Below are 16,358 nucleotides of genomic sequence, written 5' to 3'. Positions count from 1 at the left end.
TACTCTTGCCTGGAAAAATCCCATGGACGGAGGAGCCTGGTGGGCTGCAGTCCATGGAGTCGCTAAGAGTCTAACAGGACTGAGCGACTTCACTTTCACTTTTCACTTTCGTGCATTGGAGAAGGAAATGGCAACCCACTCCAGTGTTCTTGCCTGGAGAATCCCAGGGACGGGGGAGCCTGGTGGGCTGCTGTCTATGGGGTCGCACAGCGTCGGACATGACTGAAGCTACTTAGCAGCAGCAGCAGCCCCTTTTAACATTCGCAGCAGTGACAGTTCTCACAAAAAGTGATAGTACTGTCTATGTGAATATTGCATAATAGGCTTCATTTGGTAAGGATGATGTCATTGCATGGGATGGGCTCAAGGAGTTACTATAAGAACATAAGACTTTTGACTATTAGCATTTCTTAATAAATACCGTACAGTTAAAAACATTAATTTGTGTTTGGATTGGAATGAAGCTAGGTTTTCCTGGCTTTTCGAGATTTAAAGAAATAAGTCCTCATTACAAACCTGAATAGAATGAAATATTAAATCCTTTTTTCCCCCTGGGATAGAGAAATGGAGTTAGGAAGGAAAGAAAAATGGTGTTAGGAAGGAAAAAGCTAATAAACAATTTACATTTTTTGTTACACAGTTGTAAAACTAACTTTCTGAGATTTGGCATTACAGAATACTTTAAATTTTTGTTTCTTTAATTTCTGCACTAAATAGTTTATTGCTGAGGTGTAAGATAGGGTTTTTAGAAAAGTCTGTGATTTTGAAGGAAAATTTTTAAGATACATATCACTAAAAAGAGACAGATTACATTTATTGTCTACTTTAAGTACTATGCATTTTTATTGTAATAAAATATATGTAACACAATTTACCATTAAATCATTTTTAAGTGTATTGTTCAGTGGCATTGAGTATATTCACATTGTTGTACAACCATCACCACTATATCCATCTCTATAACTTTTTTTTTAATTTACTTTTTTATTGAAGGATAATTGTTTTACAGAATTTTGTTGTTTTCTGTCAAACCTCAACATAAATCAGCCATAGATATACATATATCCCCTCTCTTTTGAATCTCCCTCCCCACCCCTCTACGTTGATACAAAGCCCCTGTTTTGAGTTTCCTGAGCCATACAGCAAATTCCCATTGGCTGTCTGTTTCACATATGACATCTCCATAACTTTTTCATCATCTAAGACTGCAATTATATTTATTAAATAGTATCTCTCCATTACCTCTTCCCCTTACCCCCTGGTAACCATTCTATTTTCTATCTCTATGAATTTGAGTATTCTAGTTATGTATGGAATCATACAGTAGTTATCCTTTGTCTGTGGCTTGTTTTTGGAGAAGGAAATGGCAACCCACTCCTGGAGAATCCCGGGGACAGAGGAGCCTGGTGGGCTGCCGTCTATGGGGTCACACAGAGTTGGACACGACTGAAGTGACTTAGCTGCAGCAGCAGCTGGCTTGTTTCACTTAGCACAATGTTTTCAAGGTTCATTCATGTTGTAGCATGTATCAGAACATTTTAAGGCTGAATAATATTTTGTTGTAAATATATATCACATTTTATTCATTCATTTGTTGGTGGACATTTGGATTGTTCATTTGGATTGTTCATTTGGGTTGTTTCCATCTTTTTTTCTGTTGTGAATAATGCAGCCATAATATTGGTAGACAAATACCTGTTCGAGTCCCTGCTTTTAGTTCTTTTGGGTATGTACTCAGAAGTTAATTGTTGGATCATAAACATAATTTCATGTTTAATTTTTTTGAAGAACCGCTTTAATGTTTTCTACAGCAATTATACCATTTTACATTTTCACCAGCAATGCTCAAGGATTCCATTATTACATATTCTCACCAACTCTTATTATTTTCTGGCTTTTGTTGTTAATAATGATTATCCTTATTGATATGAAGTGGTACCTCATTGTGGTTTTGATTTACATTTCCTTAATCATTAGTGATGTTGAGTGTTTTTCCATGAGCTTTTTGGCCATTTGGAAAAATATCTATTCAATTCCGTGCCCATTTTTGAGTCGGTGATGCTATCTAACCATCTCATTCTCTGTCATCCCCTTCTCCTTTTGCCTTCAGTCTTTCGCAGCATCAGGGTCAGCTGCTGAATACATCATTGCTGCATGATGCAAAGTCAGCTCTTTGCATCAGGTAGCCAAAGTATTGGTGCTTCAGCTTCAGCATCCGTCCTTTCAATGAATATTCAAGGTTGATTTCCTTTAGGATTGACTGGATCCCTGACTCAGTTGAAATTAGTTTGAGCAAACTCTGGGAGATAGTGAAGGACAGAGAAGCCTGGAATGCTGCAGTCCATGGGGTTGCAAAGAGTTGGACACGACTTAGCGACAGAACAACACAACAACCATTTCTTAATTGGGTTGTTTGGTTTTGTTGTTGAGTATTAGGAGTGGATGTATGTGTGTGTGGGTATATGTATTCATTCTAGATGTTAACCTATCATTGATTTTACCCATTTTATTTTTAATTCTTGTTGAAGAGGGATGGTGGTAGTGTGGGTATAATCTGACCTGGTCTATGAGTATCTCTTCTACATTTCCACTACTGCTATTAAGGATCTTTTCTTATGCCCACATTAAAGATTAATTAATTACCTACCAAATAAACTTTGTGTGTTCAGAAATAATTTCCAAATTTTTAATTTAAAAATAGCTAATTAGAGAGTTGATCAGCATGAAATATCCAGTGTTGGCACACTGAATTAGCTTAATTCTAGCAAATAAACTTGACCTTTTAATAAGTCAGATATTGTATTAGATGCAAAAGACACAAAGCTCTTGGTCTCAAGGAAGTTAAAATCTAATAAAGAATTACAGTACAGTGTGATCATTGCTACACTAGAGTAATGGAAACATAGGGGGAGAATTTTTTGAGTGCCTAGACAAATCAAGGGAAGTAAAATGAGATGATGTTTGAGATGGCTCTTAAAGGAGGAGCAGGAGTTTGCCAGGGTATCAAGAATGAAGTGAGCTGTGGAGTTCAGTGTTAACTTCCTTTGGGAGAGTTCCCAAGGTTAAACATCACTGGTATATATGACTCGGTATATATGACTCCGAAAAGCTGGGAGGGAAGGAGAGGCAACCTTTGTGAATAAAAGGGAGAAATTAAGAACATTGTGAGCTGAGTAAACACCCTAAAAAATGTCTCACTATATATTTACATTTATGATAATAAGCAGTACACAATAGCTTAAAGCATCTGTTTTTTTAAGTGAGATTTGGTCCCTTTCTCTTGTGTGCTTTAGACAATCTGGTCATGTATAAGAGCTGGAAACATTCTCAAGAACACTATATAGAAATGAATAAATACAAGTTATTTAAGTTTAAATTTAAAATATTTGTATTAATTGGTTCAACTGAATTTAAATTATTTTGAGTGTCATCCAGATAAATGGTTCCTTTATAACGGCAATGTCACCACATTATTTCTTCCGATAGCTTACGTGAGAATAGGGAGAAGAATAGATGGACAGAGGCAAGCACAATATCAGATCTAGTGGTTCAAAGGAAATGATCTCAGGCACCTTATTATAGAAGTCAGACACTGATCTGCGCAGAAAAGGAAAGTGCTTCTTGCAGCACTAGGAGGAATCAAGAATAGTGATTGTTAAGTTTGTACTGAAAGAAGGGGCAAAATTGTGCAGACTTCTTTAAGAGCAAAGAAGGAATTTGTTGAACTAAACATTGAAACTGCTTAGTTTATTTATAATTATTTCAAAATATTTAATTCATAGAATTATTTGTTATAAACAAGTTTTTATGTTATAAAGAATTAGGGTTTTTCCTTTTCTTTTTAACTAACTTATGAGAAGCAATATCATGTTAGTAAAATAATTATACTTTTTTTTTTTTGAACCTTGTGACCTTCAGAGTCTCAAACAGAAATAAGAAGTCATAAAGTTACCTGGAAGGAAAATGCCATGTCAGTTAAAGAAATGTTTCCCAAAAACTTTTTTGGGTTTAAGAAGCCATGTTACTGTTGTCTTTGGATTCCAGGTTTGTCCCCTGAAAGCAAGAATCAACTACTCTTCACTCATAAAATCATAAAGTTATTGAATAGTTAATTGGAGAGATAGACTTAGGAAAAAAGTACTTTTTAACGTGTTTCTTGCCTGGAAAAAAAAAAAAAGGCAAAATAATGGAAAATATCAGTGAAAGTGTTAGGAAGATTCTGAAGTCTTCTAGAAATCTGTTGTTTAGTCGCTAAGTCATGTCCAACTCTTTCTGTGACCCTATGGATTGTAGCCCGCCAGGCTCCTAGATGGTAATAAATGGTAGAACTAGGGCTGAAGTCTGGCTATGTCATATGTCTCATTTAAGATAATAGTTTACTCTAAATTTCATTGTTTTGGAGCATGGCTTTGAAAACTTCATTGGCAGGCTTTGTAAAAGTGAAAGTCGCTCAGTCATCTCTGGCTCTTTGTGACCCAATGGACTGTATAGCCTGGCAGGCTCTTCTGTCCATGGAATTCTCCAGGCCAGAATACTGTAGTGTGTAGCCATTCCCTTCTCCAGGAGATCTTCCCAACCCAGGGACCAAACCCAGGTCTCCTGCATTGCAGGCAGATTCTTTACCATCTAAGCCACCAGGGAAGCCCTCATTTAAGATAATAGTTTTACTCTAAATTGCTTAGTTTTGGGCTGTGGCTTTGGAAACAGTTTATTGGCAGGGTATGTAATGAACCATATTTCAAGATGAAAATATTATGAGAATTCAGTCACAATTTTAAGGATGATCTTTATAAACTCTAAAGTTGAGTTCATTTTCCAATATTGTATAAAACCAGAATCCATTCTAGGCAGAAGTTCATGTTCTTTCCTGTGTGAGCAGAGAGTCTTTTAAATTGGTTGCATTACCTGAAAAGGAAAAATTTGTAATGTATTTGAATTATATTTAAAAATAAATGAGGGGAGAAAAATTTAATTAGAAAATTGCAGGAGTATATACATGTATGTATGTGTGTAAGTATATTTATATATACATCCTTTCTCATCATTAAGATTTAAGATCAATACTTAAGTAATCCTTATTGTCATGTATCTCTTAACTTCAGCTAACATGTTTCACTACCAGATAGCCACATGTATTTATGATGATTTAAATCTTTTAGATACCCTTTCTACCTGTCATGAACCAGTAGCTTGTAGTTTCTTTAATCGTTCTGTCAGAGCAGAACAAGAGTACCGTTTTCTCCAGCCTTCAGTTGTAGTTTTTTTCCCCTGTCCTCAAGCTTCCACTAACAGGCACTAGGAGGCCCTTAGGGCCACTGCTTGCTGCCTAATTTTAAGCCAGTTTTAGTGTTTTGTTACAGCAGCACTCCACTTCAGGTACCAATTTCTCTTTTGTTTTTCTATTGCCGTATAACAGATCACTGTAAAGCTGGGTGGCTTACAAAACCAACCCAGCAACAGTCATTAATCCTGAAACTTCCCTCAGAATTGGTGGTTTTCCCTTTGGTTCTCTGCTCTGCAAACTAACTTGCCACAAAAATTTCTGTTACATGAGGGTGAAAAATAGCTGATTCTAGAACTGGGGCACAGAAGTTGCAAAATAAGCCTGGAACATCTTGCTGTGTCAGAATAAAAGGAAATGCTAAAAAAAAAAAAATGACATATCAAAAAGATACAGGAGGACTTCTCTGGTGGTATGGTATTTAGAAATCCGCCTATCAATACAGGGGGCACGGGTTCCATTTCTGGTCTCAGAAGATTCCACATGCTGCGGAACAGCTAAAACCTGTGTGCCACAACTACTGAGCCCATGGGCCTAGATCAAGCGAAGCCACCACAATGAGAGGTCTGTGCACCACAATGAAGATAGCCCCCACTCACCACAACTAGAGAAAGCCCACAGGCAGCAGCAAAGACCCAGTGCAACCAAAAACAAATAAATAAGCAAACAAACTAAAAGATACAGAAGCTAGTTTAAAGGGGAGTTTTTATAATCAGTTCAGTTCAGTCGCTCAGTTGTGTCCAGTTCTTTGTGACCCTGTGAACTGCAGCACACCAGGCCTCCCTGTCTGTCACCAACTCCTGGAGTCCACCCAAACCCATGTCCATTGAGTCAGTGATGCCATCCAACCATCTCTTCCTCTGTCGTCTCCTTCTCCTCCTGCCCTCAATCTTTCCTAGCATCAGGGTCTTTTCAAATGAGTCAGCTCTTCGCATCAGGTGGCCGTATCAGGTCTGGGTCAAAATGGGTTATAACATTGAATAAAATGAAAATCCATGAGTTTAGGCAGCAAATAGGTCAGTAAATGTACATCTTTTTTAAAAAAATAGGAAGGTATCATAAATTAAAAACATTTTAAACTTCAAAATGGAAAAAAGTCCTAATGTCAGTTTTTATATACCTAAGCCATTCTTTTGTTTGTTTGTTTTATAATCTATTTATTTTTTTGGTTGCACTGGGTCTTTGTTACCGCATGCAGGCTTTTTCTAGTTGCAGGGAACAAGGGCTACGCACCGTTGTGGTACACTCTGTTCTCATGGCAGTGGCTTCTTTTGTTGTGGGGCACAGGTTCTAGACACATGGGCTTCAGTAGTGGCAGCACACAGGCTCAGTAGTCACAGCTCAGGAGCTCTAGAGTACAGGCTCAGTAGTTGTGGCACACAGGTTTAGTTGCTCCATGCATATGGAATCTTCCTGACCATGGTTTGAACACATGTCCCCTGCATTGTCAGGCATGTTGCTATCCACTATGCCACCTGGGAAGTCCACCCTCCTATCTTGAGGCAGCATCTCTGACCAGGAGAGAGAGGCTGCAGATGGTCTGGGATGTGTGCATCTGCCCAAGTTTCTGTTCTGCATTGATAGAAACAATAATGCAATCTGAAGGGCTTTCTCAATCATACACTTTCTGAATCACTTGAAAAAAGTGCTGGAAAAGCCACTGTTTCCGAGTGTCCCTGCTGCTGGCATCGTCTAACTGAGGGTACTGGCACTGAGCATGCCTCCTTCATTCCCTTTGGAATAATCAGCCATCTTCCACCATAATTCTCCAGTGCTTAGCATGTCTTCACCCTCCTTTAAGTAGGCCCCTTGGGGAGAATAAGAAGTTGACGGAAAAGGTTTATATGGCTTACTTTTTTAGCTACCAGAGGTCTTCCATATTGTTGTTATGAAATCTGACCAACGAAGACATCTTCTTTTTTTTTTATATATATATATTTTATTTTATTTTTTAACTTTACAATATTGTATTGGTTTTGCCATATATCAACATGCACCTGCCACAGGTATACACGTGTTCCCCATCCTGAACCCTCCTCCCTCCTCCCTCCCCGTACTATCCCTCTGGGTCGTCCCAGTGCACCAGCCCCAAGCATCCAGTATCCTGCATCGAACCAACACATCTTCTTAAGTCCTGGCCCCAGTGTGCTTCCAGGGCTCTTTCAGGCTCCCTCTGTGTGCCCCTTCCATCCAGCTTCCTAAGCCATTCTTTTTTATGGTTATAACCTATCTTAACTTTTTAAAAATTATAAATACCTATTTATGGTTTGATACACATAATAGTTTTTCCCTCAAGGGTTGGAATTGATTCATTTTATCTAAAATGTACTTCTTTAGAAATTATTTTCAATCCAGGTTATGTAGTGTTTCTTAAAAACAAAAAAATAAAGATAAAATTGTAATTTTGTCCTTTTTCAGTATATTAATTATGCCTTACCATAGATGAAGCTCTATAAATGGAAGACAGGATTCTTTATTCTTATTCCACAGTTTTTGTTTCATTCATTTATTTGGTCTTTTTTTGAATAAATATTGAGTGCTATTATATGCTATGTACTGTGGCACTACTAAGTGCCAACTTATACAGAGTTGAACAAAGCAGACCTTTTCCCTACTCTTTAAACATTCACCATGTGAATCTAGAGTGATCATTCTCGTGCACCCCCCTATAATATTGAAGATTCTCTTTACATTGTTTTAGACTTTTTTCTTTAACATAGTATTTTTAAACTTGTATATTTGAAATGAGTTTAACTTTGAGGGTAACTTTTTTTTATAAATAAGGAAAATCAGCATTTCATTGCAAGCAATATGTTTTAAAACTTTTTCCATTGAAATATTTCTTTTACTTATCTGAAGCTGCCATAATACATTTTTTTAGCTAAAAGTTTTTTCATATTTTTTATCAGGCCAAAATAGGCTTTTTCTGCTTTGTTCAACTGAATAATACATCCAGGAGCTGTGCCAGGGTGGTATAGTTGTCGGCTCATATTAAGACCAAGGCCACATTCAGGATATGATATGTAGAAGTAACTTAATAGCTTAATTTGCAGAGTTGCTTATTATCCAGTTTATGGCTTTTTACAATACTTGGCAAATCTCAGTTGAGCATGCAGTCTGGAAAACAGCCTACAACTGACTACATTGACACAGAGATGGAAATTTAGAGGGCTCATGTGGGAATAACTAGTCTTATCTATATGTGTGAAATCAAATTTACTCTAGTGATACAAAAATATAGCAACCTCTCTTTATTTAACCTCACTGAAAGATAAGGAAACTGTTAAGCATTTTAATGTAAATCTTCAAATAAGTGTTTTCTACCTTTATGCTTTTTAAATTAAGTATACTGAAAGCAGTATTCTTTTTGGTGACCAAAGATCATAAGTTATTTTATTGTACTCTGCTATATTTTATTGCTATATTTATATTTACATTTATCTGCTATATTTATAATTTATAATACCTTGTAATTGGTGAGGTGGTGATATTTTCACTGTATTGCTGTCAACCTTATGAAGATAGCTTTATGTGTGTGCCTCTTTGCATTTTATATGAAAATAATGAAATAATTTTGAAGTATATGAAATAATTTTCTGTGCATTATTTGATTTTATTCTTAGAACAATCCTAAGAGGCAGTGACAGAAGAGATGAAGAAAAATGGTTGGGCTCACAATTTATTTGAACCAAGAAATTGAGTGTTTGTTGATAAGATTATATTGGGGGGCAGGGGGACAGAGAAAGGTGTCAAGATGCTTCCAGAATCCTGACTTAAGCAATTGGATAAATAAAAGCATCATGTACTGAGAAAGGAAATACTGCAAAAAGAGTGTATTTGCACATATGTAACATTTCAGTGGCATTGTATGTGAAGTTAGTCCTCAGAAGCTCAGAAGTCTTTTTTACCTCTGTGGAAACACATGAGGTAGTTTCAGAGCATTCAGTTTACATACAAACTCAGGACACTGCCTATAACATGAGAATTTCCTATATCAATTTAGTTACCAAGTCAAATATGGTTAAATTTTTATTTCAGCCTTTATTTCCTTCTTTTGAACTTTAATGATTAATAAAATTGGAAGTATTAGTAGTCTAGCTGAGGAGACTTTGCTGTTTTGAGTACAGTTGAGATTCTTATAGTAAGAAAGAAGGAAAGAGCATAGATACTCAAAGGGCAATGAACTACATCTTTCATAAATAACATGGCCCTTTAAAAAGTTCAAATATATTGATTGGGTCTCCTTGTTAGTTCCTCAGTCTTGTCCAACTCTTTGTGACCCTGTGGACCGTAGTCCACCAGGCTCCTCTGTCCATGGAATTTTCCAGGCAAGAATATTGGAATGGGTTGCCATTTCCTTCTCCAGGGAGTCTTCCTGACCTAGGGATCGAACCAGGTCTCCCGCATTGCAGGCAGATTCTTTACCATCTAAGACACCAGGGAAGTGTATTGATTAGGTGATAATGTTAAATATAGAGTGTTTCAGTTAAAATATTAAGATTGTCAGACAATAAAAAGAAAGAAAATCTACCTATAGGTTGTTTATAAGAAACATGTTCAAAGTGTAATAATCCAAAAAGTTCGAAACTAAAAAACAGGAAAAAGTACTCTGTAGAAATATTGATTGTTAGTTTTCTGTGCTATATAACAAATTATCACAAATTTAGCAGCTCTTCCTGGTTTCTTTGGATCAGGAGTCTAGGCACACCTTAGCCTGGTCTACTGCAAGGTGTTGATCTAGATTGAATTCTCATCTTGAGGTGTGAGTAGGGAAGAATCTGCTTCCACGCTCCCTCAGGTTGTTGGCAGAATTTATTTCCTTGAAACTATAGAGTTTGCAGTAACTTACTTCTTCAAAGTTGGCAACAGAGATAGAACAGATTGGATAAGAGAATCATAACCACAGGAATGGCATCACATCATGTTTGCAATATTCTATTGGTTAGGAGCAAGTTGGTTACTTTTGAAGGCCCACCTACACTCAAGTGGAAAAAGGGATATTATACAGGGTGTTAATAGGGATCATGGGAGTCACATTAAAGTCAGTCCAACAAACCAACCAAAAGAAGAGATTTCAAAGCAAGTAACTGTACTAGGAATAAAAGGAGTAGTAACTTAGGAGTTATAAAAAGTTTGGTTTTTCAGTTCAGTTCAGTCGCTCAGTCATGTCCGACTCTGCAACCCGATGAACCACAGCACACCAGGCCTCCCTGTCCATCGTCAACTCCCGGAATCCACCCAAACCCATGTCCATCGAGTCAGTGATGCCATCCAACCATCTCATCCTCTTTCGTCCTCTTCTCCTCCTGCCTTCAATCTTTCCCAGCATCAGGGTCTTTTCCAATGAGTCAGAAGATAGTAATTTAAAATTTTGGGGGTACCTAAACCCAAAACTCCAAAATACATAAGGAAAGGGTTAAATAATTATACAGAGAAATAGACAAGATAGCAATAAAAATGAAACACTGTAATATACCCTTCTCTCTCAGCAGTTGATACAAAAAACTGACCAAAAAATAAATCAGTAAGGATGCACCTTAAACAATGCAGTTAAATAAATATGACCTAATAGATATAACCAAAACATTGTTCCAATTGTAGAATAAACATTCTTGTCAAACTCACATGGGCTTCCCAGATAATTCAGTGGTAAAGAATCTGCCTGCCAATACAGGAGACATGGGTTCAATCCCTGGGTTGGGAAGATCCCCTGGAAAAGGGAATGGCTACCCACTCCAGTATTCTTACCTGAAGAATTCCATAGTCAGAGGAGCCATGGGGTCACAAAGAACTGCCCCAGATGGAAAGCTTAGTTCCAGTGCACCGTAGAGGTTGTTTCACTATTTTGGTGTAAAATGCCATTGAAGGTGCTCCAGCAGCTTGATCTGAGCTCCAAGGATGAGGCAAACCATGAATTGGCAAAGGAAAATAATTCACTTAAAGGAACTCTAGCAGCAAGAGAAAGGATGAATAAGGATTACATCTAGAAAAAAGCAACTTCAATGAAATAGAGCTATTTGAAGAGATACATGACAAGTTTAACAAACAGAACAAAACAGAATGATCCAATAATTCCACTCCTGGGCATGTATCTGGAGAATATTCTAATTTGAAAAGATACATGCACTTTAGTGTTCATAGCAGCACTATTTACAATAGCCAAGACATGGAAGCAACATAAATGTCTCTTGACAGATGAATGGATAAAGATGTGGTACATACGTATACAATGAAATATTACTCAGCTGTAAAAAAGGAGGAAATAATGCCATCTGCAGCAACATAGATGGATCTAGTGATTATCATACTAAGTGAAGGAAGTCAGACAGAGAAAGACAAATATCATATGATATCACTTATTTGTGGAATTGTAAAAAGTGATACAGATGAACTTGTTTACAAAACAGAAACAGACTTCAGACATAGAGGATAGATTTATGGCTACCAAGAGCAAAGGACAGGAAGGAGGTGGGGATAAATTAGAAGTTTGGAATTAGCAGATACAGACTACTACATACAAAATAAACAAGGTCTTACTGTAACAGCACAGGGAACTATGTTCAATATCCTGTAATAAACTCTAGTGGAAAAGAATCTGAAAAAGGAGATATATGTCAAGTTACATATATATATATGGGCATGTGTGTGTGTGTGTATGTATGTATGTGTGTGTGTGTGTGTGTGTATATATATATGTGTGTGTGTGTGTGTGTGTGTGTATATATATGGGCTTCCCTGGTGGCTCAGATGATAAAGAATCCACCTGCAATGCGGGAGACCTGGATTTGATCCCTGGGTTGGGAAGATCCCCTGGAGGAGGGCATAGCAACCCAATCCAGTCTTCTTGCCTGGAGAATCCCCATAGATGGAGCCTGGGGTCACAAAGAGTCAGGCAGGACTGACCCACTAAGCACAGCACAGTGCACGCACGCGCACACACACACACGGAACATAGTGCAAAGTGTACTACTGGTTTACAAAAGAAGATAAGGTAAATGTTTGGTTTTTTCCCCTTTGTCAGCTTACAAGATAATGAATTGGTTCTTTATCATCTTTGGGGGAGTGTTTTATTTTAAACTCCTATAATTCAGTAGCATGTTATAGATTGCAGTCTGCTGCATTTATTGTCTTTACTGAATCTCAAATTGTCTCATCTTTGGCCAGTGGGAGCAGAGATGTTTCCTGAGTCCTTTTGATATGACCCTGATACTTTTTGACTGATAAAGAGACAGTATTTTATTTTGTTTTGTTTTTCTTCATTTTTCAGAAAACTTCAGGATGTTGTCTGTGCTTTTGGGAATGTGGATTTTAGGGATCTGTTTGTTTTCTAGGATATTTGATACTTAGCATGATCTGTGATGTGATTTGTAGGCTGATATTCCTTGGAATTTATGTTACTTGCAAAGAATAATGGTTTTATCTTTTTAGTATTTGTGTGTGTGTGCCAGGTCGCTTCTGTCTGGCACATGTCTGAACTCTTTGAGACCCCATGGACTGTTGCCCAACAGGCTTCTCTATCCATGGGATTCTCCAGGCAGGAATACTAAAGTGGGTTGCCATGCCCTCCTCCAGGGGATCTTCCTGTCTCAGGATTCGAACCCCCATCTGTTACATCTCCTGCATTGGCAGGAGGCTCTTTACCATTCAGGCCACCTGGGAAGCCCATTTAGTATTTATGGAGACTCAAAAGTAACCAACAGGGCTTCCCTGGTGGCTCAGACTATAAATAATCTGCCTGCAATATGGGAGACCTGGATTCGATTCCTTGGTCGGGAAGATCCCCTGGAGAAGGGCATGACAACCCACTTGAGTATTCTTGCCTGGAGAATTCGATGGACAGAGGAACCTGGTGGGCTACATGTCTATGGGGTCGCAAAGAGTCAGACCCAATTGAGTGACACCCAAAAGGAACCAGCATTTTCCAGCAACAGATGTAGAGGCATATGTTAAGCTGGTTTATTCAATCAGTTAATATTTGAATGTTTACTCTGGAACAAACTCCACAATAGGAACTCTGGGAGATTCTAACAATTATGAAACCTACTTTTTGTTTAAAATTTTTATAAAATAAGTTCCAGGGATTGATTTTAAAATTGCTTGTTTCAGATCTGTCACGAAATCGCCTCTCAGAAATTCCCATAGAAGCATGTCACTTCGTTTCTCTTGAGAATCTCAATTTATACCAAAATTGTATTCGATATGTACCAGAGGCAATTCTAAACCTACAAGCACTAACTTTCTTAAATATTAGGTAAGAACTTTTTTTTAAATTTTAGTTTTGTGTGGTGTTTTCAATTTTCCTCTTCCCTTTCACTAAAGTTAACGTTATCTGAGGAATTCCCTGTGGTGGTCCGGTGGCTAGAACCCCATGCTTCCATTTCAAGGGGCGCAGGTTTCATGCCTGGTCAGGGAACTAAAATCTTGCATTCTTTGCAGCCAAAAAATAGAAATGATACTTTTAAAAAAAATTACATCATCTGTTTATATCAGCAATATCTCTTCATGTTTTTAGGCTAAATTAACAGTATTTTCTGGGTCCCTCTAGTTTCTCCTTTTGTCTTTGCCTTTGCAATAGTTAACAAACTCTAATAAGAGCTGTTACCCTAATTGTTTTGTAGCAGTGGTTCTCCAATTACATTTTCAAATAAATTTCATCAAATAAGAATGGTAGATCTGAAATTATTTTGATTTTTGTGATTATGTATTTTTGTATACTAAGTTCTGAACATATAAATGCATTTATTTAACTCATCTACTCCATTGTTTCACATCTTACAAGACTTCTTTTGTTATTTCATTATAAAAAGTTATAAATGTTGACTGGAGAAAATAAATTTAGAAAAGTAAAGGAAATCCATCAAAATGTGTCTGAATTAACAGATGAATTTTTCCTTTTTTTCTAGGCCTTTAGTCGAATTTTTAAATAAATTTTTCCCCTTGTTAAGAAATATCCTTTGGAAATATTTTTTATATGTAATCATTTTAATGTATAGTTTATGTATTTCTAAAACTCATTTTTGCTCTCAGATATTTACTTATTTCAGTTTTTTCTTATAAAAGTAGAACTAGTAGACAGCTTTGTATGTGAATGTCTAATTATTAGATATTAGAAGTTTTAATGGCTCATGATCAGTTAATAAAATCATCAAAAGATCTTACAAATGGGGGCAATTGTTACTAAGGATTAAGATGTTAAATATGCATAAGGAAAATTTTAACTTATTTTTATCCTTATGATGTATTTTTTACTTCCAGTTCTGATTTGTATACTTTTGTTTAGATAAAAGATTTCTTATCTATACTTCAGTCAGTATGATATGTCTAAAATCACAATCTGTCCATTTTTTCCCATAGAACTATATTTGGTTTGTTTATATACATTTGGTTATAATGCTGTAATGATGAGGCAAGTAAATTATAAATACTTTTAATGTTTATAACTCTTTGGAAAGAAGAGAGGATGCTAGTTATCTACCCTATTTTAAAATAATTTTTTCTTATATAAATTTAACTGTAATACAATAATATGATTTGTTTATGAGACTTTTCATTATTTGCTAAGGAGTTTTATGGTGCAAGAGTCCTGTAAACCCTGTGATTTACAGTTGAGGAATCTGTGTAAGATGCAGATTAATTAAATGCTTTGCCTAAAAAACAAAGCTGACAAGTGACAAACTTGAACTCAAATCTGTTTTTTCAAACTCAAATCTAATATCCTGTTTCTTTCTTGTAAGATTTACAGTTGTTATTATACTGAGTGTAGAATGAGAAAGATGGCAATTTTTCTCCCTGAGTGTTGGGCTCTGACTTAGTTCTTTTTCTGCTTACCCATTTAGTCGGAACCAACTGTCAACATTGCCGGTACACTTGTGTGAGTTACCATTGAAAGTCTTAATTGCTAGTAATAACAAATTGGTCTCACTTCCAGAAGAAATTGGACATCTCAGACATTTAACGGAACTTGTAAGTGAATATTTCATTTTTTGATTGTTTTATGTATATATGTATGTATATTAAAAAGCAGAAATATCACTTTGCCGACAAAAACCATAGCTTTGACTATATGGACCTTTGTTGACACAGTGATGTCTTTAGTTTTTAATATGCTGTCTAAGTTTATAATAGCTTTCCTTCCAAGGAGCAAGCATCTTTTAATTTCATGGCTGCAGTTACTGTCAGCAGTAATTTTGGAGCCCAAGAAAATAAAATCTGTCACTGCTTCTGTCAGTCAAAAGCCTATATACATTTTAAAAATCAAATTCTAGTACAAACTGTGGAATTATTCCTGGACAAAGAATCATAGTATTTTTTACAACCGGTGGGTATTATGCTGTCCAAACCTCATTTTGCAGATAGTTTAAAGCTGGCAAGTTTGTAATATCAGTACAGTTCTTTACTTTGTATCTTTTTGAAATAGGATGTGAGCTGCAATGAAATTCAAACAATACCTTCCCAAATTGGTAATTTGGAGGCCTTGAGAGACCTTAATGTAAGAAGAAATCACTTAGTACGTTTGCCTGAAGGTAAGAAACTGTGAAACAGTTGTTTTGTTTTTTTGCCTTTTTATTTTATCTCTCAGACTGATGTGCACATCACAAATGTATAAAAGTTACAGCAAGTGTTTGAGATGTAATGATTTATTTAATACATGTTATCTGTTCTGTTATAGATTTTAAAAGCTAGACTTTTCATTGAAAAGCTCTAATAACTATTGAGTAGTGATAGTAATTTTAGATCATGTTAACTGATAACATAGGGTCTCTGGAAGTTTCATTTGGTATTAACTACTTAAGAGAAATTTCACATGTTTTTGATAAATCATATACATGATTACTGGAAAAACATAGCTTTGACTAGACAGACCTTTGTTGGCAAAGTGATGTCTGTTTTTTAATACACTGTCTAGGTTTGTCATAGCTTTTCTTGCAAAAAGCAAGCGTCTTTTAATTTCATGGCTGCAGGCACCATCTGCAGTGATTCTTCCTGCACCAGAGATTCACATCATTCATTTTGAGAAATTGTTTTATATCTGTTTGATAATTTCCTATCTTCTGATTCCTGTTTTCTCTTTTGAGAA

General features: G+C 36.3%; 1 protein-coding gene across 8 annotated transcripts in view; it reads left to right on the top strand.

The window, feature by feature from the left end:
* Positions 1 to 16,358, top strand: part of LRCH3 (leucine rich repeats and calponin homology domain containing 3) — a 107,701-nt gene that overhangs the window by 32,342 nt on the left and 59,001 nt on the right. For all 8 annotated transcript variants that reach the window (XM_070788938.1, XM_070788910.1, XM_070788926.1 and 5 more), the window contains exons 2-4: positions 13,388 to 13,532; positions 15,118 to 15,244; positions 15,699 to 15,804. In XM_070788938.1, coding sequence (XP_070645039.1) covers positions 13,388 to 13,532; positions 15,118 to 15,244; positions 15,699 to 15,804 — 378 coding nt within the window. The remainder of the gene's footprint in view (positions 1 to 13,387; positions 13,533 to 15,117; positions 15,245 to 15,698; positions 15,805 to 16,358) is intronic.

Source organism: Bos indicus, chromosome 1 (genome assembly GCF_029378745.1).
Source record: "Bos indicus isolate NIAB-ARS_2022 breed Sahiwal x Tharparkar chromosome 1, NIAB-ARS_B.indTharparkar_mat_pri_1.0, whole genome shotgun sequence".
Lineage (NCBI taxonomy): Eukaryota > Metazoa > Chordata > Mammalia > Artiodactyla > Bovidae > Bos > Bos indicus.
This window is presented reverse-complemented; position numbering and strand designations above follow the sequence as displayed.